The sequence below is a fragment of the Cololabis saira genome, chromosome 1, assembly GCF_033807715.1.
Source record: "Cololabis saira isolate AMF1-May2022 chromosome 1, fColSai1.1, whole genome shotgun sequence".
NCBI lineage: Eukaryota > Metazoa > Chordata > Actinopteri > Beloniformes > Belonidae > Cololabis > Cololabis saira.
The window spans coordinates 14,326,731-14,348,599 of NC_084587.1; the positions used below are offsets into that span (position 1 = coordinate 14,326,731).

The window sequence follows — 21,869 nt, forward strand, 5'->3', positions numbered from 1 at the left end:
AGCAGAACAGCAGGCTTCAACACTTTCTCATCTGGCCATTCTTGCATCCACCAGTGATTTTTTCCCCCTCTGACATCCAACATAAATCCTCTCACATCGATGTGTTGTTGTCTTCTTTGATTCCTTTTTTTTAGTGTGGCAGCTGGCAGTTGTTACTCTGAAGGCTGCTACACTTGGACGGTTGCATGCAGGCAAGCAAATATGCTTGTTGGATATTAGCTGTAGTTATAGCCAGAACAAAGTCATCTGGCAATATGATATATTAGCTGGCAGTGTATTTTGCAGAGCCAAGTCAACGTAACGAATATAATTTCCCCTCTCTGTCCTTCACTTGGTGATTTCTTCTATTATTTTTTTCCTTCTTTTTCCCTGGAGCAATATTTCCAATTGTTCATGTTCAGTGTTGCAACATCTATTCTCCGGCTGATGCATTGCACGAGTCTGCCTCCCCGCGTGTTTGCTGGTGTCGCTCTGCGTTTGTCTGTGCATCTGCATGGTGTTGGTTTATCTCTTAATCTGTCCCCTCTTTCTTATGTTGCCTGTCTGTCTGTCTGTCTGTCCTCCTTTTCTTGCTGTCTCTGTGCGCCTCCCATATGCATCTCATCCACCACAAAATAAAACACATTCACCACATTTTAACCACCCACCCTTTTTTTTCCTGTTTTTCATGGGTTCTCTTGAATGTCCTTAACTGTTGAGAAATTGGGGGACAGTACTACATACTCAGGCTGAAAACAAATGACGGTGTACGTCATAACTACGGAGGGGAGGTACAGAGCCTGGGAGAAGAGGAGAGCAAATGAGAAGCAGAGACAGGGAGGGAAAGAAGGAGAGAGAGTACGGAGGGGTATATTGACTCAAAGCTGGTCTACATGCTCCACAGAGTGTGAGAGACAGAGGAGGTGTGAGCAGGCAAGATGGAGTGCTGGCACAGATGAAGACTGTCCCCGGGTAGGTTTTTGTGGATGGCTCCTATTCGTGCATGGGTGCATGTCTGTTAAGTGTGAGTGCACGTGTGCTGGCATGTTTCCTAATGCTCAGTAAGTTAGTAGGTAACATGCATGTGCTCAAATCCAATCAAGTGATGGATATGGGTGTTCTTACGTAAGAGTGATGGAGTGTCAAAGAGCTGAACAGTTCAGTTTGGGATCTTTTTCTGTTTGTAACACATGTACGTGTGTGTGAATCCCTTAGCTACAGACTACTAAGAAGGTGGAGAGCACTCTTAGAAATACAAGTTTTCAATGGAGTCTGTGCGGTGATGTGTATTTAAAGATTAGCTCAGTTTAGAAAACATACAGATGCAAATGTGTGTGAGAGGGTATGATTCTTTTTTTTTTTTAAGATGAGGTACAGCAAATACTGATGAAACAAGAAGTAATATGACAAATCTTTGCCGTATTTTCAACACTTTAGCGTTTTTGCTCTGTTGCTGACTTGTGCATGGTTTTAAGAGGATCAAGAAAAAAAATGGCATAGCCTGTCAAAAACGACAAGCAGATTGTACAGGCTTTTGGGCTGCTGCGAAAAATAAAAACACAGGTGAAACAACTAATCAGTTTATCCAAGTAGTCGCTCACAGAAAAAACAGAATCAATTTCCGTGATGTATTAATATCGCTAGTCATTTTTTCAAGCAAAAAACACATTTTTCTCTATTTGTAGCTTCTCGGTGTGAGAATTTGCTGACTCTGATTGCTATTGTTTTTTTTTTTTCATTTGTAAATTGATTATTTCTGCTCTACAGACCAGTGAACCAACAAAACAACATATCTATGTGAAGCCAATCTGAGATATAAATGGGCAGAGAAATGGAGCCCCACTTGGGATTGTCCACTGGTTCCATGTTGGCCCCATGTGAATTGGCCACTTGTGTTATATATGTGCTTGTATGGTTGGTTGGCCCAGTGGGGGGGCAAACATTTTGGAGTCATGTCCTTTCATCATCCAGGTACCTGAGCTTAAGGACTGCAGAATTTCCCATGGGACAACATAAACCCCATGGGCCCCACATATATAAATGTTTACTGGTTGTTGGTGCAATATAAGTTGAAATTGCAGAGGGCGTCAAAGAATCATAGGTGATGTAAAGTCGACAGATGTTTTGTCGCTGTGGATTCACAAATTCCCTCAGATGTTGCACAACCACGGTCTTTTGGAAAAGAGCTTGGGGTTTACATGCTGTGTGGAGCCACTTAATATAATAATTGCCTTTTTTACACAGTATAATTATCAGTTTACTTTTGTTTGGTCGGGTTTAGGCAGAAAAACTATTTGGTAAGGATTAGGGAAATGTGGTGGTTTTGGGAAGATGACCTGCAACAGTGAGCGAGTGCGAGAAGAGCGCATGAAATATTAAAGCTTTTCACAAAATTGATGGTGCCCTTATCACTTCCTGAGCAGGACTGATGACTCCATCACCATGGCAACGGAGGAGAAGCTTGTTATTTTTGTGCCTCGCCCACATTATTCAGGCATATTTCTGACACGGGGCCGAGCAACTTCACAACTTCTTACTCTTTCAATTAAACATAAACTCTTTTGGGGTAAAACAGTTCAGGTCTCGACCTGTGGCTTTTATTTGGGAGTTTTCATCCAACATTTTGTTAGTATGAAAAAAAGACAATGGAGTTCCAAGGAGGATGTTACATTTTGTACATACAAGTTGTAAGGAAATATTAATAATTAATTAATAATTAAAATTAATAAGGATCAGAGGCCACCAGTTGCCCAGAGTAATAATGATCTGATGGATAGTCTGTAAAGTCCATATACGGCCCTAATAAGCTACAGTATGACATTTTTAACTGTAAAAATTAAATGTGGGACAGTACCATGACAAACAAATAAAACTATGCTTCAGCTTGAAGAGTTTTTCTTCTTCTTCTTGCCAACACAATCAAACAAGCTTTTGATATATGAAGAAGCGCCCTGGAAGAATATGAGCAAGAACATTTCAAGTCTTTTTTTAATCACCGCAAGGAAAATGGGAAATGATTGCATTTGTTTTAACCATGATGGGGTTTGGTAAGACTTGTTATGCTTCATTTAGAGACAAATATGCAAAGGACTGCGAAAAGCTTCAAATAGTATTATGTAAATATTGCCCGGGGGGGGGGGGGGGGTTGCAAATGAGAGAGGGAGATGCGTGAAAAAGAGTGACAGGAGAGGGATTAGAGTGAAGTGCCGATACAAGTCACATCATTTGTTCGTACTTTACAGCTCTACCTTTGTCACTCAGAGGACAGATTTGGTGTGCCGACACCATGTGTGAGTCACAGTTGAAGTGTTAAAGGTGTTGGCATGTTCTATTTTGGATTTTTAAGAAGTCAGGATTGAATCATGAGATGAAAACAGTTTTGCAGTTTTCTTTTTCCAAAATGTTTCAGATGTGTCATCATTTTGATCACACTGCTGAGAGATGAAATGCCTGATGTTGCAGCTGAACAAACTGACAAAAGAAAAAAGAAGCTACAAACTCAGAGAAACTTGAGAACCTGACTGTGTTGTCTTTTTCTATCTCAACTTTGATCATTCCTTCATTTTCATCTCTCAGTCCAGTTTGACAGTCCAGATGAGTGTCTCCAAGCCACCTCCACCACCCTCTACCTCCCACCTGGCCATCCCCCCTTCCTCCACCTCCACCCCTTCTTCATCAGCGTCCTCCCCCTCGGCGACTCCCCACTCCACAGCTCCTCCACCGCCCTCGCCGGTCAAGATCTCTATGCAGGAGCACTTTGCCATTAATGTGTGCCCGGGCCCCATCCTCCCCATCCCACAGATCTCGGACTTCTTCCCACGTTTCCACGACTACCCCTGCACGCCACCGCCCCCCAGGGAGAAAAAGATCCTGAAAGAGGAGACCTTCAACGGGGAGACGGGATACAAGGATGGGGAGAGAAGAGTGGAGCTTGACGGGGAGAGGGAAGAGGCGGCCGACTCTGATGATGAAGACAGTGAGTTCTGAGGGGCGAGAGCAATGATTGTAGCCTGAAAGTCACTGTCAGTGTTCAAAGTTGCGCATGTTTATTAATATTAAATTATTAAGACGCATAGGATTGAAACCAGACTGCCAATTCTGCAACTTTGGAGTGGAGCGTCATCTCTTCTCGCTCAATTTCAGTTTGTGCGTTTTGCCTCAGAAGCGGTGCACTTGCTCGCAGAGTAATTGCGGAGTCAAGTGTTTTTCCAACACTGTTTGTCACTCCCACTTTATGTGACAAGAAAAAGCAGTTCAGATGATTTATTACACATAGTAGGGCTTTATTTTCTACTCATTCTGAAACAGTAACCAAATGGGACAGATCAATTCATACGCGGCAGCGTCATGTTTGTGAGAAGCCATCTGCTTCAAACATGACTCAGAACTTCCCAGCTTATCTGTGTTTCACTGAATGTGTCTGTGCCTCTAACTGAGAGTAATTTCTGTTCTTTCTTTTCTTTCAGCATACCTGGGAACGCTGGAGTTCACGCTGCTCTTTGATCAGGAGAACAACTGCCTTCATTGTACTATCCACAAGGCAAAGGTGCATAGGTTGTTTGAAATGAAACCCTGAAACCCTTTTTTTCCGTCTGTTGCGCAATCGGCCTCGAAATCCAATTGAAAACGGTTCTTTCACGTGTGCTCAAGACATCACTGCTGTCTCTCAGCTTTCAGAAAGAAATGTGTTCTTCTCACACATAAGCTTGTTGGCTCATAAAGCAGTTATGGCACAATTAAGTGTTAGAAAACATTAGGTCGCTTGCGCAGACACATATGACAACCACTGTTCAAGGACACAAGCCTTCTACTACATATTTCATAACGTTACATTATATTAATTATGTAAATCTTGGTGAAGAGTTCATTTGAGGACAACCCAAAAAAAATTAAGAGAGGTAGTGAAACACCCTGAAGCCAAAAGGAGGAAAAAAAAACCCAGACTAGAAGTCTTCCTGACCCTGCCAGTTGCGTGAAGTGGTTAAAGGCGATGGTGACATCACCTCTGACACTCAACTGTGTGTGTCTGTGTGTGTATCGTTGTGTCTACAGGGTCTGAAAGCCATGGACTCCAATGGGCTGGCCGATCCGTACGTCAAGCTTCATCTTCTGCCCGGGGCTAGCAAGGTCACTGCTCCAACTTTACCTCTATGGCAGTTAATGTTTCCACTGTGGGCTGTCCCACACACCAGCACTCATGATTACAGCAGTCACAACCTCATACACATATCACACTTACTGGTTTCTGTCTCCGTTCAATTTTATGCCAGTATCAGGTTGCAATGTCTTGTTTCCGTACATCCAGTACTCGAGTTGTAAAAAAAAAATCAGGGGGGATGGTGGATTTTATCATATGGGGACAGATAATAGTGCTGATTACAAATAATATAATATATTACCGGTACAAATAATAGCACTGACCAAAACACCTGGAGAAATACTCAGAAATGACATAGCAGCAGTTAAATGCAGCCTTCTGTAAGCTTTAAATATCCACTGGGCTTACATCAAATACATCAAAACACAACAATAAAAAACAGTTCTCTGAACTTATCAATATGACTCTGTCCTTCACAGGATAAGTAAAATGGATCACTGCAAAAACTCAAAATCTTAACAAGAATATTTGTCTTATTTCTAGTTAAAATGTCTCATTTTAGTAAAAAAAAAATCTCATTACACTTAAAACAAGACTCATCACTGGAAAAAACAACAATTTTCACCTGTTTCAAGTAGATTTTCACTTGAAATAAGTAGAAAAATCTGCATGTGGAACAAGATTTTTTAGCTTGTAATGAGAAGATAAATCTTGTCCCACTGGCAGATTTTTCTACTTATTTCAAGTGAAAATTTACTTGAAACAGGTGAAAATTGTCAAATAAGTTATTTTTCTGGTGTTTTTTTTCTGGTGATTACTCTAAATGTTGAAATAGCAGTAATTCCACATTCATTGATGAAATGACATAAGGGATGGAAAGGGGGGATGGCAGTTTTACAGGGGGGATGATTTTGACCGTTTTTATTTCAGAGGGGATGCCATCCCCCCTCATCCCCCCTCAACTCGAGTACTGCGTACATCCTCAGTAAAATCCCTACATGAGGGAATTCAATTATTTCCGGATGGCTGGACACTCAAACACCAACTCGTTGTTGAAGAACCATGTAAATAGAGGTGAAGAAACCTCTAGATGCCCTGCGATAAACTGGCGACCTGTCCAGGGTGTACCCCTGCCTCTCGCCTGTAATTAGCTGGGATAGGATCCAGCAGACCCCCGTAACCCTGCAAAGGATAAAGCGGTTTTAAATGGATGGAAACCTCTAGATGCCAACAGAGTTGGAAGAAAATCAGGAATAGTTGGAGATAAATGGTAGCACTTATAATATAAATTGCAAAAAAAGTCCTCTAGCCCTAAAACAGATTCAGAAGAGTTAAAGGAACTTTCACAATGTTATTATATAACTAGAGCCATCACTCGTTTTATTACCACATTATTACAAAAAAACTTTTTTCTAGGGATTCAGGCCTATTTAGTAGTATTTTTTCGGGATGAGGGATATTTTCCAGGCGGTCCCCTACTTACAAACTGGTACTGTTGCTAGACTGTTCATAAATGTATTTTGTTTGTAAGTCCAGCATTTGTAATGTACTGCTATTGTACATGTGAATAATAGTTTTAGTTTTAGGCAGCTCTAGATTTAGATACATAAAGATTGTTTTGTGGTGGTTTTGATTCAGCATCAAATGAGAGCTGAGAAGGTGCTTACCATTAATGGACGTCAATCGTGTTGGTTTAAGCCGTAGACTGTAAAGTTACCGGACAAACCCACCGTGATGTGACCCACAGGTTCTCTGAAGAGGGATGATTTTTATAGCCACATTTTCCTTATACTGTGCGGCACCGTGTATTAAATGGGGAGGACAGACAGGCCCAGAGGGCTGACTGGAACACACCCACCTTACATCAATCAAACTTTGCCATAACCTGGCGATACATGCCAGTCGCGCTGCAGAAATGCCGGCGAACACAGTGGAATATCCTGTTTCAAATGTTCTTTTTGTGGCAAAATTGAAAATGACCTCTGTTCTTACTAACTGGGTTAGGGCAAACTTTCAATTGCTTCACCAAGTTTCGTAGTATGACCAATGAGGAAGTGGTAATGTCTAGCCATTGGCTAAGCCAAGTGGTAATCAAAAGTTTATGCCCCATATAATAAATACATTATTACTTTATATAGATTTACCTGATGTGGTACAAAAAAAACTACATAAAATCCCTCTACTATTGTCACTGTTGTGACAGCTATGGAGACCATAATCCTTTTTGGACAAGGCTGAAAATATGTTTATTTCAGCTGCAAAGTTGGATATTTTAACATCGGAGTCGAGTTACTTTTGGAGGCAGCCTGCGGTGGTCAGTCAATGAACTGCAGTTTTTTTTACTTTTAGTTTGGCATCAACCGTGACATTAGATCGTTGACACTTGGTTCGAGCTCATGGCGGGTCTTCTGTCCTCATGAGCCTTCCTTTCTCTTAATATTGCAGATAAGATGGTAGAATTGCATAAGCATCATAAAAACAACACCCACCATGTGGCAGACATGCAAATCACACAAATGATCCTTAACAATGCATAAACATTTTGTTTGTATATGTGTGAAAGCTCGCAGCTCAAATGCTTGTAAGTAGGGTAGTATTGACGTTTAAAGAGACTGTACAGACTCACTATCGACAAGGTTATGCAATTGACATGCATGAAGTAGATGAGTTGACTAGTTTCTAATTAGTTAGTTTACTTAATGTTTACGATAGCTTACTCTTGTAGATTTTATAGTTTCTCTACATGAACAACAACCAGATCATCTTCAAAGACCACCTTTAAAGAAGTGGCCTGCAAAGTCATTTAATATTTCACACTTCTGAAAGACTACAGATTGGGGTGAAACAAGGTAACATAAATACAGGGCTGTACTCTATCAAATGCTGGAAAGGGTGTTGAAATATTATATTTCTGCTAGTTTCAGACAGCTGCTTTCATTCAAGTGAATAATGACTATGCAGTCATCATAACAATTAGCTCAAATAAATGCAATTATGTGAATAATTGATCATCACTATAGGTTTTTTCTTTGACTCTTGAATGAATTAAAAAAGATCTGATTCCTCCATATCTGATGAAAAGGTCCCACGATCCTTGCAGAATCAGAATCAGAAAAGGGTTTATTGCCAAGTTTGTTAAACACGCACAAGGAATTTGTTATGGTGATTGGTGCAATACAATACAATACAAATATAAAGCAAATATATAAAGAGATAAAATGTATGAACAGAAATGTACAATATGAGGTTTTTAAAGTGCCGGATATGAGTCTGTACAAAAAGTGACTTAGGATGACTTACGACAGATAAAATGTATAAACAGAAATCATGAATCGTGGCAGCGGCCCATTTAAGTAGTGCATCTTCAAGCCGTGGAGCATTTCCCTCAGCTGCCGCTTAATGCGCCTCATCCAGTCCTCTGCTTTTCCACAGTGTGTTTGTGGTCAGCTCCACCACTCTTGTCTTGTTTTCAGCTCCAGCAGTGAGAAAGATAAATCTCGCCACAACAGCAGAACCCCTCCCCGACGCCTGCAGCAATCAACCTGTTGTCAGCCATTTCGGCTCCGGGCTGACACAAAATGGGGTTACGAGAGGTGTATGTGTGGTGGTGGTGGGGTGGGGGGGGTTGCTGAGTCAACTCAGGTTGAGCAAGGCACATGTCTGAAGTCCGAGGAGCCAACTGTAAACACAGAGGTATTTTTGACCTCATGCCTTCAACTCTTATCAGCCTCCTAGCCCCAATTTTTCACCCTGATCTCCCTCTCTATCGCCACATCTGCCTGTGCCCCTCTCTGACCTTGAAATACCAACAGTGTGGAGAGAGTGAAGGGGGGGGCAACTAGGAGGGAATGGGAGAGGGAGACAGATGAGGGGAGGACAGCAGCAGGTGGTTGTCATGGAAACAGGGACGATTGTTACACGGCTCACGTCAACAGGCAAGTGTTGATGGTGTGGGAGAGGGGTGGTAAAGGTGGTGGTGATGGTTGGGTGGGTGCAGAGGAAGCATCAGCGTGTGGCTACGAGCCCGTGAACCCGTGTTGGCTAAACAGCTCCCTGAACGGGGGGGGACTCGAAAAGTAAGAGAAAAGGGATGACTGACGCACACTCTCACATGAATCTGCTATGGTCCACTCTATATGAGCGTACATTGTGATGACTAATCCAGCAGACAAAAGCTCTCAAGAAATTTCAGCGGCACACGTCTTTGAAGCCCGCGCACATTTTTCCTCCCGCTCTTTAATCAGGACATGGTCAGGACACCGTCTTGTGATGTACAACACACGGTGCAACCCATGCAGCGTATGACCTTGTGTGTCTGCAGACACATGCTAAGGATTTAGTCACAGTCACACAGAGAATCCCCCCTCCTCCGCCCCCCTCCATCCCGTCCCATCCCTCCGTCACAATCCATCACTGCCTCTCTCTTTCTCACACACATTAACATGCAGTGACACAGTAGTTCTTAGCGCGCCGGCAGTCACTCGTATTTTTCATGTACCCTTTTCCAAACTGAGATGCATGGAAGATTCTCTCCCTGCCACAGTCATCACAGCTCTGGGGAGGAGGGACTGATTGAAAGAGGGAGTGTGAGATAAGTAAAAAAAAAAAAGAAGAAAATCTTCCACACAGATGGAAAGAAAAAGAATGTAATGGGCTGTTAGAGATGAAACATTTAGCAGATGCAGAACCGGAGCCGGAGTGTTGGGAGAATAGAGGGATTGAGGGCAGACAGAGGGAAGTGGTGTTTTAAAGGTTTAGGTTTAGGCATGGTCTGTGTTCAGAAAACCAACAGAAAAGCTCTGAGGATGTTTTTGTTCAAGACAGAAGGAAGGGGGGGAGTTGGCACTCGTGGCAATGTGTTATAAGGATGCCAGTTGCGCACGACTCCTCCTTATACATTAATCAATCAGACAAACGACATGAATCGAAACACTTGTTCCCCTGATGGACCGAACTCTGAGAGGACGACTGTGATTGATAAGCACAGAGGACAGAGACGGGAGAGGTGGGAAACAGAGGAAAGGCGGTACTGACCTAAACAATTGGATGAGGGGACAAAAACAGATGGAGAGCAAAAAAAAAGATGGCAGGGAGGGTTCAGCTTCTGGCCCCGAGGCACTGTTGGAGGAGGCTGACGGTGGCAGAGAGGAGAAAAAAGGAGAAAAATAGAAACTGTGACGCTTAAATTGGAAGCTTAAGACACCAGAAGGAGTTATATTAAGAGAGGATGGTACTTTACTCACTGGACTTTCATTGTGAACACTAAATAAACGAGCATGGCGACAGTAGACTTGGTGAAAAATCCTTTACTTAAGTCCAGATTAAAAGTCCATTATTACTAAAAATGAATGCAATTCTCTGGAGCTGGAGGAGGAAGCTTTTTTGTACATGCAGACCCTGATTTTATCGGCTACACCCAAAATGTCATTTATTTTAGCAAGTTTTATTGGGAACTAGTTCATTTGACAGTGAATTTATACCCCTTTTTACTGCTCTTAAGCATACAGTATTTACAGCATGGCAACAGTAGACTTGGTGAAAAATCCTTTACCTAAATCCAGATTAAAAGTCCATTATTACTAAAAACGGATGCACTCTCTGGAGCTGGAGGAGGAAGCTTTTTGTACATGCAGACTCTGATTTTATCGGTTCCACCCAAAATGTCATTTATTTTAGCAAGTCTTATTGGGAACTAGTTCATTTGACAGTGAATTTATACCTGTTTTACTGCTCTTAAAGGTATAGTCCTTGATTTTGGAGAGCTAGCAAGATTTGAAAGTGGCACCTCCTCTAAGCTCCGCCCCCTCCTCCCCCTCCCGTCAGCGCTCCGTCCAAAGCCACGCCCCCACAAACTTTGGGCAACGCGCATTTGCAGGAGTCGAGTTTTCCAGGACATTTTGGACAGCACATTTTCAACAAAACTACCCCATGTCTCATTCACCTGTAAGTGAGAGTTTTAGGGGGGGGCAGGGGTGAGCTGTGCTCACCCAAACGTGCGTCCTGCCCACCCAATCAAAGTTATGGGGATCCTTTATTTTTTTATAATTTTATTTTTTTATAAATATAAAAAAAGGCTGAGTTACACTGGGACAGTCTGAGCCGAGGGAGACCCGTGGGAAGTGGACACGGGGGCTGGAAGCAGAGTGCGCGCATGGGACGGAGGGGGGCGTGGGCGGACTTAAAATGAAGGCATCTGATTGGTTCTTTCCCCCCTGCCAATCCTCTGGTCCTCTTAAAGGCTCAGTTATGCTTCTGCGTCAAAATGGCGCCGTGCCTACGGCGTGTGGTTTGGATCGACGCAGAGGACACGCGGTCACCTGCGCCGTCTCTGACGTGCACCTCCCGAAAATTGTAACTACGCGTCGAGGAGACGCCGACCACACGCAGACCGAGAGGGCTGTGATTGGTTCGTTTGAAAGCGAAGCATTTCCGGTTTCCGGTTTGAATCAGTAGTGAACTTCCAGGGCTCTTTTCTTCGTTTATATGTGATTTTTTTTGTTTTTGTTTTTTGCACAATAGTTGTCCTTATCTCTTTGATTTACTGTGACCGGAAAAAGTCGGATAAACCATTCAGAAAAAGATCGCTAACTAGTGGCCGCGGGGGGTACTGCACCGCGACCAAACGGAGAGACGGAGAAGTCCGAAGGGTTCAGCACGGCGTCACGGCTGCGGCGTGTGCTCTGCGTCGGTGTGACGCAGAACCATAACTGAGCCTTAACAATCCGCAAAAAACAGATTGGTCAGAGTTTTTACAGGATTAAAGCTGTCAGGGAGGTCGGATTTTTTTCTTTCCTTTTTCTGAACACATTATTATTCTACTACTCTCAGGATGGAAGGACCATTTCACCCAGTATAACAATACATTTTTTTTTGAATACGATCACAGACTATACCTTTAAGCATATTTACAGTAAAAAAAATAAAAAATCCCATATGTAAAATAGTTAGCACAGAGTGGCAATGGAGCTACATCTAAATAAATAGTTATTTTAAGCATTTGACAAGCCTCAAAAATATAATTCCTCTGAAATTGTATACAAAAAAAATGCATAATGAAAAAAAAAATGTGCAAGCATCTCCATTCCGATTTCTAACATCCTGTCACGAGTCCACACAATTCAACTAGCAATGTTGCGTAAACTACCGTTAATAGACTTCATTGCCTCTGATTATGTAGAACTGGATCGGTACTTGTATACATTATTTATGACAAAATAGGCAAGTGTTTGAAGCAGAGACAGAAAATGCCCTCCTTTTGTCACTATTGACTATCGTATACGAGACACCGGTTTGGACTTGTAAGAGCTTATAACAAAGTGGCAGCGACTGGGAGACTATAGAAACTGTTTTCATACATTTTGGAAAACATACACAGTTAAATGACCTCTGTTTGTCTATAGGGACCCTGTTCCCACTATCATTTAAGAGTAATGACATTCTGAAGTCTTGTCAGAGGTTTGAAATAGCAATTTATTTTGACGCGCCTTCATCACCCCCTGTGCTAACATAAATTGCCATTTTGTTGTAAACACATATTTCAACCCAACTGCTGTCATTCATGTTGTTTTGGTCCCTAACACAAGTTTAGACTCTTCAGCGTTGATGTCTTTTGATTCACAAAGGATTCTGGTTGTAGTCATGTAAATAGTGACCCTGCATGATCCTCAATCACAAGAAATCCTGGCTCAATAGTCGTTAGATGTGAGAGGTTGTCATACCTTAGTCTGTTAGAGATCGTTGAAAGTTTCTGTAAAGTCAACTTATGTATGACGTCAAACAGACTGTGATTAACTTTAAGCATGCAGGGTGAAGTGATTATAGAATATTGATGAGTGGATGAATTAGTCCTATATTGACACTCTCCTCAAAACATTTCTGGATGAAAATTGCTTGTGCTTTCTTCCATGTATAAATTGTTTTTCTACAGATACTCTGGCTTTTTCCACACAATCCAAATACGTGCATCTTACATTTTTTAGTGAATCTAAATCGTCTTTAGAAGTGTGAGCATGAATGGTTATCTTATTGGTTTCTGTTGGACCCTGTGATGAACCGGGGACCGATTAAGGTGCACCCTGCCTCTCGCTCGATGACAGCTGAGATAGTCTGCAGGCCCCCAGGGGGGGACTCTCAATAGCATAAAATGAGTATAGAAAATAAATGGTTGGATAGTTTTTTCAGAACTCAGCCTGAAGTCTAGAGAGATTATATAATGCGAGTCAATAAAAGTGAAATTCTAGTACGATATATTGATATGCATTAAAACATTGCAGCTGCCAAAGCCTGCAAGTAACTGAAAACTTTATTTATGAATGGCGAAGCTGTTTGGGGCTTTTGGGAATTTCCTCTCCCGGAAAGCTTAAATTTTTCATGCTGATTGTGTCACACGCTTTAATTGGCTGCCGTGCTGTGTGGTGTTTGAAATGCAGTGCTTATTTTGGTGCTCGTGGGCTCTCTTATCATGCTGGAGAGGAGACAGCCGAACAGGTGAGGCGAAACAAGCCTCGTGTCCTCTCACTCTCTAATAGCAGATGTCAGCGATTTCCGGAGGGACAAAGATAAATGATGCTCTCCCACACCCTCTCTTTTGCACTGTCCCCTTTTTTTCTTGATATGTTCTTGCTCATTTTCACTTAACATTCATGATCTTACATTCTCTCTTGAATTCAGATCTGACAAATCTCCTCCCTTGCCAGCTCTTCTTTTATTCTTTAGGTCCTTATTCTTTTAATGACTCTATGCCTCTTTTATTTTTCCCTTACAGGCAAACAAACTACGCACAAAAACCCTGAAGAATACTCTGAACCCAGTGTGGAATGAGACGCTGATATATCACGGCATCACAGGAGCCGACATGACCACCAAAACGCTCAGGTAAGTTCTCGGTGCCGGTGTCGGTGCTTTTTTTTCCCCACCTGCTTTTTTTTACTGGCTCCCCGTACGTGATGAAGTTCCGTCTTGTGATTGGCTTTTGACCGTATGTGATGACGTTCCGCACAGCAGTTACAGCCGCATTTATTTAGTAATTCCTTGTATATGTTTCTTCTCCCTTTTACCTCCACTATGATCTGCTGCTTCTGACTTTACAGAAGTGTATGTCTCTATATGTTCTCATTGTTGAATCTGTAAATGTCTAAGCAAAATAGTCATAATACATTATATAAATATAATTAAGAAAATGTAACGTCAACTAAGCGCTCACTGATTAATCCGCAATTGCCAAAAAAGACGTTTTGAATGTGAAGACATGGTGAAAAACTACCTTCCTAGCTTAACATGGCAAAAAAATACCATTGCGGGGAAAAAATGCACACTTCCGGGGAAAATATTGCAGCCCGATACAATCTGGTACCCACACCGGCTCACTCATTAGCGGCGTGCCCCAGACAGCCAAATGAGCGGTTGATTATGTGGAGTATAAAGATCCACGGTCGTTGCCCTCCAGTGAGTTGCCAGCCGCACACTCCGTGCTCCCGGTGGGCTTCTCCAGGTACCGCGATTCATTATTGCAGCCAAGCGACACCAGCCAACTGCTCCATTTGCCGTTCCTGCAGTAAGCGCTCAGGTGTTGGCGGTGCCCCGAGGCTCCGCCCCCCACTCCCTCCTTCCCACGGCGCTCCCCACGTGGACTGATTGAGGTCAAATGTAGCCATCTTGGCCCAAAAACTCTGATACACTCCTGTCATCCCGCATGGGGTCCGTTGATTCGGAGACAAGGCTTGCACGTGGGTTTTTGGGTTGTGGACGCGTGCGCCGAGTCCAATCAGTGTCAGTTTACCCGGCAGATTCCTAATAGGGTTGGATGTTTATCCTGAGGAAATACAACGCCAATGAATGCACACATGCGCACACAGAAATAGATCTCATCTACTCACACGCACCCACACACACGTCAGGTGTGTGACTTTCCTCTTGTGGGTACGTCAAGGGCAATCACTGGGAGGAAAGAACATGCGTGGCTCCTCCTCCACATGTACGCCGAACCACACATGTCCTTGAACTGCACACGTTTGGAAATAACGTTTTCGATCATCCCCAAATGCGCCAACCAAAAGAAACCCCCTCAGAATAGAGGACACCCACACAACCTCTGCAGTCACACACCAGCGCCGGGGCTCTGGGCTGCCAAAAACGGGCTGCGACCAGTGTCACACACAGGATGAAGAGAGAAAGAGAGCGGCTGCCAAGATCAACAGAGATTCTGGAGGAAAAGCGTGAATGATGTCAAGTGACATAAGGGGGTGGAAGAGGAAACTAGGGAAGCCAAAAGACTTGAGAAGAGGACAGTGTCGAGGGATGGGAAGACTCCAAGGGGTCACTTGAAAGAAAGAAAGAAAGAAAGTGAGTCCCACGTCTCATGCAAAGTGATGAATGGAGAAATTCACTTAGCTGAGATGAAAGAGAGCCTGATGGGGAGGAGTTTACTCACAGAGGAGCCAAAAAAAAAATGAAAGAATGAGGGCAGTGAGAAAAAATGCGAGACAGCGAATGTGTCGGAGTGGATGATGCGCTCGGCGACAGCAGGGAAAAAGGGGGGAAAGCAAGAAACTAGATGGGTTCACCAGCGTTGTACCTCAGCCAGCGAACAGACTTTGTTATCATCACTACTCAGGAAGGAGCAAGAGAAAGAAGAAACCCAGAGGGAGCCGTGTTTACTCGCTGGGTTGTGCCATTGTGCAGCCGACTCGACGGTCTCAGTGGGATGCAGAGGAGGGGATGTTGTACTGTTTGATCCCTGATCTCTGTACACAGGAAGACCCCAAATACCTGGGTAGTTCAAGATCTATCCTATAACTGGACCATAAAGATGTCGGATATTAAAGTCTGCATTATCAAAGATTAGGTCGGCATTGTTAAAGATATACCACCAACCAAGATATTCTACCAACTCTTGAGTAAAAATGTCCAGTTCCGGCCGTTCTTCAGCCAGCCGCTAAATGTGTCAGATTGTTATTTTGTAAGGACCAGATACTGTACAGCTGGTTATTAAATCTTTTTTCCTGCAATCACAGCTTCCAGCTGCAGTTGAAAATTAAGCTCTGGGAGGTGTGAGAATGGATCAATAGTGTCGAAGTGTGAGGTTGCCACCTAAGAAAGTCAGCTGAAACCAACAAAGCTGCATTATTGATGTGATGAGCAGCCATCTTGCCATTTTGGGCAATAATTGTTCATTTGTTCAGTCCTTCTTGTTCCCAGTTCAGCACAAATACAAGAAACACTGTCAAAAATAAATAATTGTCATGTAGGATAAACTGACAACTACAACTCTTTTTCAGGAAAATACTATATTTAGAACAGTTAGCATAAGTTGAGGTCACATCTTTGCCTTCCTTACGTCTCAGCATCCTACTGCATAAATAGAGAAGGAAGCTACTGTAACTAGTGATCTACTACAGCTGTGCTAACTTGAATTCTCTGTGTTTCTCACTGAACTGCTGCTCTGCATAAGCCCTTACAGGTTGGGGAGAAATAACATATCACTTCTGGCACATTTGCATGTTATAATCCTTATTGGTTCATAGGCAAGGCAACGCAAGTTTATTTATATAGCACATTTCAGCAACAAGGCAACTCCTGGTGCTTTACATAATACATTTATGAAAAGTGAATAGGAGAAAAAAAAAGTCACAGTGCAGTGTCAGAATAAAGATACGTTAGACTTGAACTGGATTTACAATTGAGTACTAAAATTAACATTGTTTAAAGTTAAATTCAGAATATTTTAAATACTTCCATCAAAGGCAGCTGTGAATAAATTAGTTTTTAATCTTGATTTGAAAGGAACTGAGGGTTTCATTCCTGTCGTTTTCTGGAAGTTTGTTCGAGATCTGTGGTGCTTAAAAACTGAATTCTGCTTCTCCATGTTTGGTTCTGATTCTGAGAACGCAGAGCACACCTGAACCAGAAGACCTGAAAGGTCTGGATGGTTAATATGGCAGCAACAAGTCCTCAACCATTCAGTGATTTATAAAATAACAGTACAAGTACAAGTATAGGAAGCCAGTGTAAAGATCTCAAAACTGGAGTGATGTGGTTCACTTTCTTAGTCAGGGTGAGAAGCCGGGCAGCAGCATTCTGGATCACAGAACACAATAACTACGTTTACATGCAGTCAAAATTCGGGTTATTGCTAATATTCCGGTTACTGAAACATTTGGAATATTCCGTTTCCATGCGTGAGCAAACAGGGTTATCCCTGTATACATGGTGATTAATCATTCAGGATATCTCCATCAAACCAGCGACGCGCGGAGAATGTGATGACGCAATTACCGTCATTTCCGCTTCTTCTTCCTGTATCCAAATTCAAAACAAATGCTGCTTTGCGCAACTTTTCGCTCAACTTCTTGTAAATCTCGCTATCCCCGTACTTTCTACTGTCTACAAATGCCAAAATGTTCATATCCTTCATTACATTTATAAAATGATTAGTCTCCTCCTCACTCCAAAAGTGTGGGATGGTCTTGCGTTTCTCCGTGTTTATAAGAACTTCCTGGACTCAAAAGACCAGGATTCCTTGCGAACAGAGCATGCGCAGAAAACAAATTCATGTTCCTTTTGATGGGGATATTCCTTTATACATGACCGAATATTCGGGTTAGAAAAGGAGTAACCCAGGGGTCATATTCGGGTTTTTAAAAACCCAAATATGTTTCAGGTTTTTAAAAACCCGAATATGAGCAAATTCGGGTTATTCAAAGGGGTTATTGGTGTTTACATGGCCGTGCAAAACTGGGTTATTGCTAATATTCGGGTTTTAAAAGGGTTATTGACTGCATGTAAAAGAAGTCAATGCTGCGTTTGCAGGAGGAGGAAGAAGAAGAGAAGTCCCCCTTCTAGGGAACGTGCCTGACTCTCGCCGGGTCCATGAGCGTTCAAGCCCGTTATAGACAAAAATGGAGACGTCGGCGGTGGCGACAATCGCCCCCTGTCCCTGCTCCGGGGATGGACCCAGACGCACCTCACTATGTCCCTGATCCCAAGGAGGTCCCGTACGCGCCTCAGCCTCTCCCCCCGTTCCCCTGTCTGCGCCAGGGCCCCTGCCCAGGACTCTGGCAGTGCCAAGCCACACCCCTGCCCAAGCCCCAGCCGATGACACTGCCCACACCACAGCCCAGGCCCCAGCCGAGAGCTCTGCCCAGGCCACAGCTGAGGACTTGGCCCAGAGGCCGGCCCCCTGAACTCTGTGCTGTAGTTGTCTGACTGACTTTTTAGGCAGACCTATGAACACACTAGGCTTGCCACCCGTCCCTTGAAATACGGAATTGTTCCGTATTTGGGAATTAAAAGTTGCGTTTCGTATTGAACCAATACAGACACATATTATGCTCTTATTTATTGATGTCATAATATACAGGTGAAGGTCGGAAAATTTGAATATATTGCAAAACTTCATTCGTAGTAAATTCAATTTAAGGTGAAAGAAATGTATTATTTCCCACTATATGCAAAGTGAGATATTTCAAGCCTTTATTTGTTACAATTTTGGTGATTATGGCTCACAGTTTATGAAAACCCCCCAAAAAAATCTCAAAAAATGTATTATGAAATCAATAAACAATTCAATCATCAAAATTATAACAAATAAAGGCTTAATATATCTTGCTTTGCCTGTAAGACTATGTAATGTACAGTACATGTATTAGTTTCACCTTTTAAGTTGAATTATTGAAATAAACTAACTTTTACACCATATTCTTCACCTCTAGCTATCATAGCATAGCAGCATAGGAGGCTATTTCAGTTGCTAGTATGGTTGGCTGTCTGTTCAGTCATGCAAGTTCAATGCTATTAAAGCACTTTAAACTTTAAATCAAAGCGTTTTGATTTCTTCATATAAAATAAACACATGTATATGCAGTTTAGAAGTTTTGGGGATGTCCCTTTTTTTAGCGCCTGCGCTGCTGAAATCGGGGCATCCCTTATTTCAATTTCTGAAAGGTGGCAACCCTAGAAGACACTGTTGCATTAATCAATTCGACTGAAGATAGTTCTTCAAGGTCCTGCTTTGACATTCGTCCTTTGACCCTGGAGACATTCTTCAGACCGACTGATAGTTAACACCTGAGGCAAACATGTCATCAGTGCCACTTTTATAGTTTAACACAGAGAGCTTTTTTCACTGGATACACTTTAAACCATTTTGACATTTTAATAATGTTTTAAAAAACAAGAAAGACCATAGATTTAATGACAACCTAATGAGTCTGAATTATAATAATCCTTTGAACACACACACACTCTGGATAAGTCAGTCAGACTTCTAAAACACATACTAAATGCTTGTAGTCCTGATTTCACGGTGGTGATTCCACAGACACGAGAACTCATGGGCTGCACTTACATTGATGATGGCCTTGATGGCAGCAAGCCATAAAAACAAGCACTATTTTCAGGAGATGCAGTATAGACCTATTTCCATTAGTACTGCAGTGTAAACGCAGCATTATAGAAATTCACTCTGATCAAACATGAGTTCAGAAGAAAAACAAACCTGGAGGGTAATCAATGGATGTGGTTGAGTTATTTTCACTTCAGCTTGTTAGCTGTCAAAGTGCGCAACAGATGCCAGGTATGCTCGCTTTTACTGGTTATTTGCGTCACAGTTCTGGGTTTATGTCACGGTTTTGGGTTTTTGTAGTTAGGTTCCTGTTTTATTTTGAAACCCCACGTAGAGTTTAAGTTTTGTCTTGACTTCCTTTATTCCCATCTTTCCTGATCGTTTGCATCTGGGTCTCGTCAAGCCTTCTTTGTTCATCTTGTCTTGTCTTTCCCTTTCTCCCTGGTGGTCTGTACTGTTCTTCTTGCCATGAGTTATGTCATGCTTTTGTTGTGTTTTTTTTTTGGGGTCAAGTTTAGACTTGTGTTTTTTGTAATTCGTGCTCAGCACAGCTTGTTGTTTTAAAATAAACCATGTGTCTTTTGAACTCCTGCCTCCTCCATCTCCTGCTTCTGGGTCCTACTCTTCCACACCTTGACAATTTGCTCATACTCAGTGCCAACAAGCATTAATGTTACGAATGTTTGATCAGGCCATGCCCCACAATCATTGGGATGATGGCAAATCAGACACAGAATTCAGGGTGTCCACACGGTCTTAAAAAATCTACAATATAAACGTAGGATTTTAAGCGTCATATGAAAAGTCTTGAATACATGTACAATACATATCTATACATGTAAGATATCAAAGATGTCAATAATCCGGGATCATCATTTCCACCACCCACAGTGGTCTTAAATGCTTGCCACCTCAAAACGAGTGAATAATATTGAGGTTCTTTGTCTCCGTGAGTGAGTTGTGTCTTTCAGAAGTACAATCTCAAAGACCAGCATGACATAGGCTTTCCTTCCTGTTTCAAAGTTGTTTCAGTGTTTACTTCACTGATATGCTCGCTCAGTGAGCGAGCATATCAGTGACGTTTTATTCACTGATATGAATACAACGTCACATTATTCCAACATAATTTATGACACATTCATGTACACACAGTACAACACACCACACAGTCACCATGCTGCACCCATCACTGTCTTGTCTTTTTTTTATTTCCTGTTCTTTCATGTCTTTCTGTTAGTGATTTTAGTCCTCTTTGACAGTATCAGGGTTTTAGGGGTTAATCAAATATGGTAGAATGTCAAAAAGCCTGGAGAAGGAAACGCATTCTCACACACACCCATTCACAAAGGAGAAAAATGCTTATATACAGTACAGACCAAAAGTTTGGACACACCTTCTCATTCAAACAAATGGGGAAGTGTGTCCAAACTTTTGCTCTGTATTGTATATGAATTTAAAGTCTTGTCAAATTTGGTACTAACCTTTAATATGTACATAGTCAGTGGAAATGTGGATAAATGCAAGTTTATGATGTTGGCCTGACAAATGGGCTGACAAAACTTAGTTGAAAGTGTTTGTGGGTAGCAATTAAAGTTGGCAATGATTGGCATAGGTCAGTAAAGTCTAATTCAAAATCCAACAAGTAGTCAATCGCTAGTCTTCAGCAGGCACCAAAAATCTCACCGGACTATTTAGAGAAGTCACCCACCGTTGTATATTGTAATAATTAATTGCGCTTAAAAAAAGGTAACGTTTGTGTATCATTTGGTTCATTGGATTCAATGTACTGTTTGAATCCCCAGCCCTACAACAGTAGTGAAGTTATAGATACGTTGTGTCAATATTCAAACGCAATAAATGTGATATCTTTTGGATCAGATGACTTCATAAAAAAAGACCTTCAAGATCATTTGTGTTATTGTTTGAAAGATTGAAATTAATTGGACATGCACATATATGCATCTCAGTTCAAGAAGACGCCCGATACTTGGAGTTTCAGTTCATGGAGATGTGTTAGCTCACAGTTTACTGAAACAATTGAAAGTAAACATTTTAAATGTGGGCCAAAATGCTTATGTATGAGGCTTTCAGGTTTGCCACATACGGTATTAACAATATATGCAGACAACTGGGGAAAGAAGATAAATAGTGGCATAGCTATAATATATTTAAGATGAGTCTGCTCTAGTCTTGTGTTGTAGCTGCAGCTATGACTATTGCCCCTAACACACTAAAGTTTCGACTAACTATAGGCTTTACTAAACAGAAACGTCTTGTAGATAACGTGGAGCTCGGTTGTTTTTGACTCAATATACAAACAACAGAATTTTGCATTGTAAATTTTACTGGGAGCCAGTGGAGGGAGGCTAACACAAGAGGGTTGTGATCTCTCTTGCTGATTCCTTTCAGCATTCACGCTGCTGCATTAAAAAGAGACAAGGAAAAAAATTT

At 42.0% G+C, this 21,869-nt stretch overlaps 1 protein-coding gene across 1 annotated transcript in view; it reads left to right on the top strand.

The window, feature by feature from the left end:
* The first annotated feature begins 825 nt into the window (after window positions 1-825).
* The window catches only part of doc2d (double C2-like domains, delta), an 83,742-nt gene continuing 62,698 nt past the window's right edge, over window positions 826-21,869 (top strand). The window contains exons 1-5 of the mRNA XM_061745179.1: window positions 826-951; window positions 3,556-3,955; window positions 4,446-4,525; window positions 5,032-5,106; window positions 13,842-13,951. Coding sequence (XP_061601163.1) covers window positions 3,574-3,955; window positions 4,446-4,525; window positions 5,032-5,106; window positions 13,842-13,951 — 647 coding nt within the window. The 5' untranslated portion in view covers window positions 826-951; window positions 3,556-3,573. The remainder of the gene's footprint in view (window positions 952-3,555; window positions 3,956-4,445; window positions 4,526-5,031; window positions 5,107-13,841; window positions 13,952-21,869) is intronic.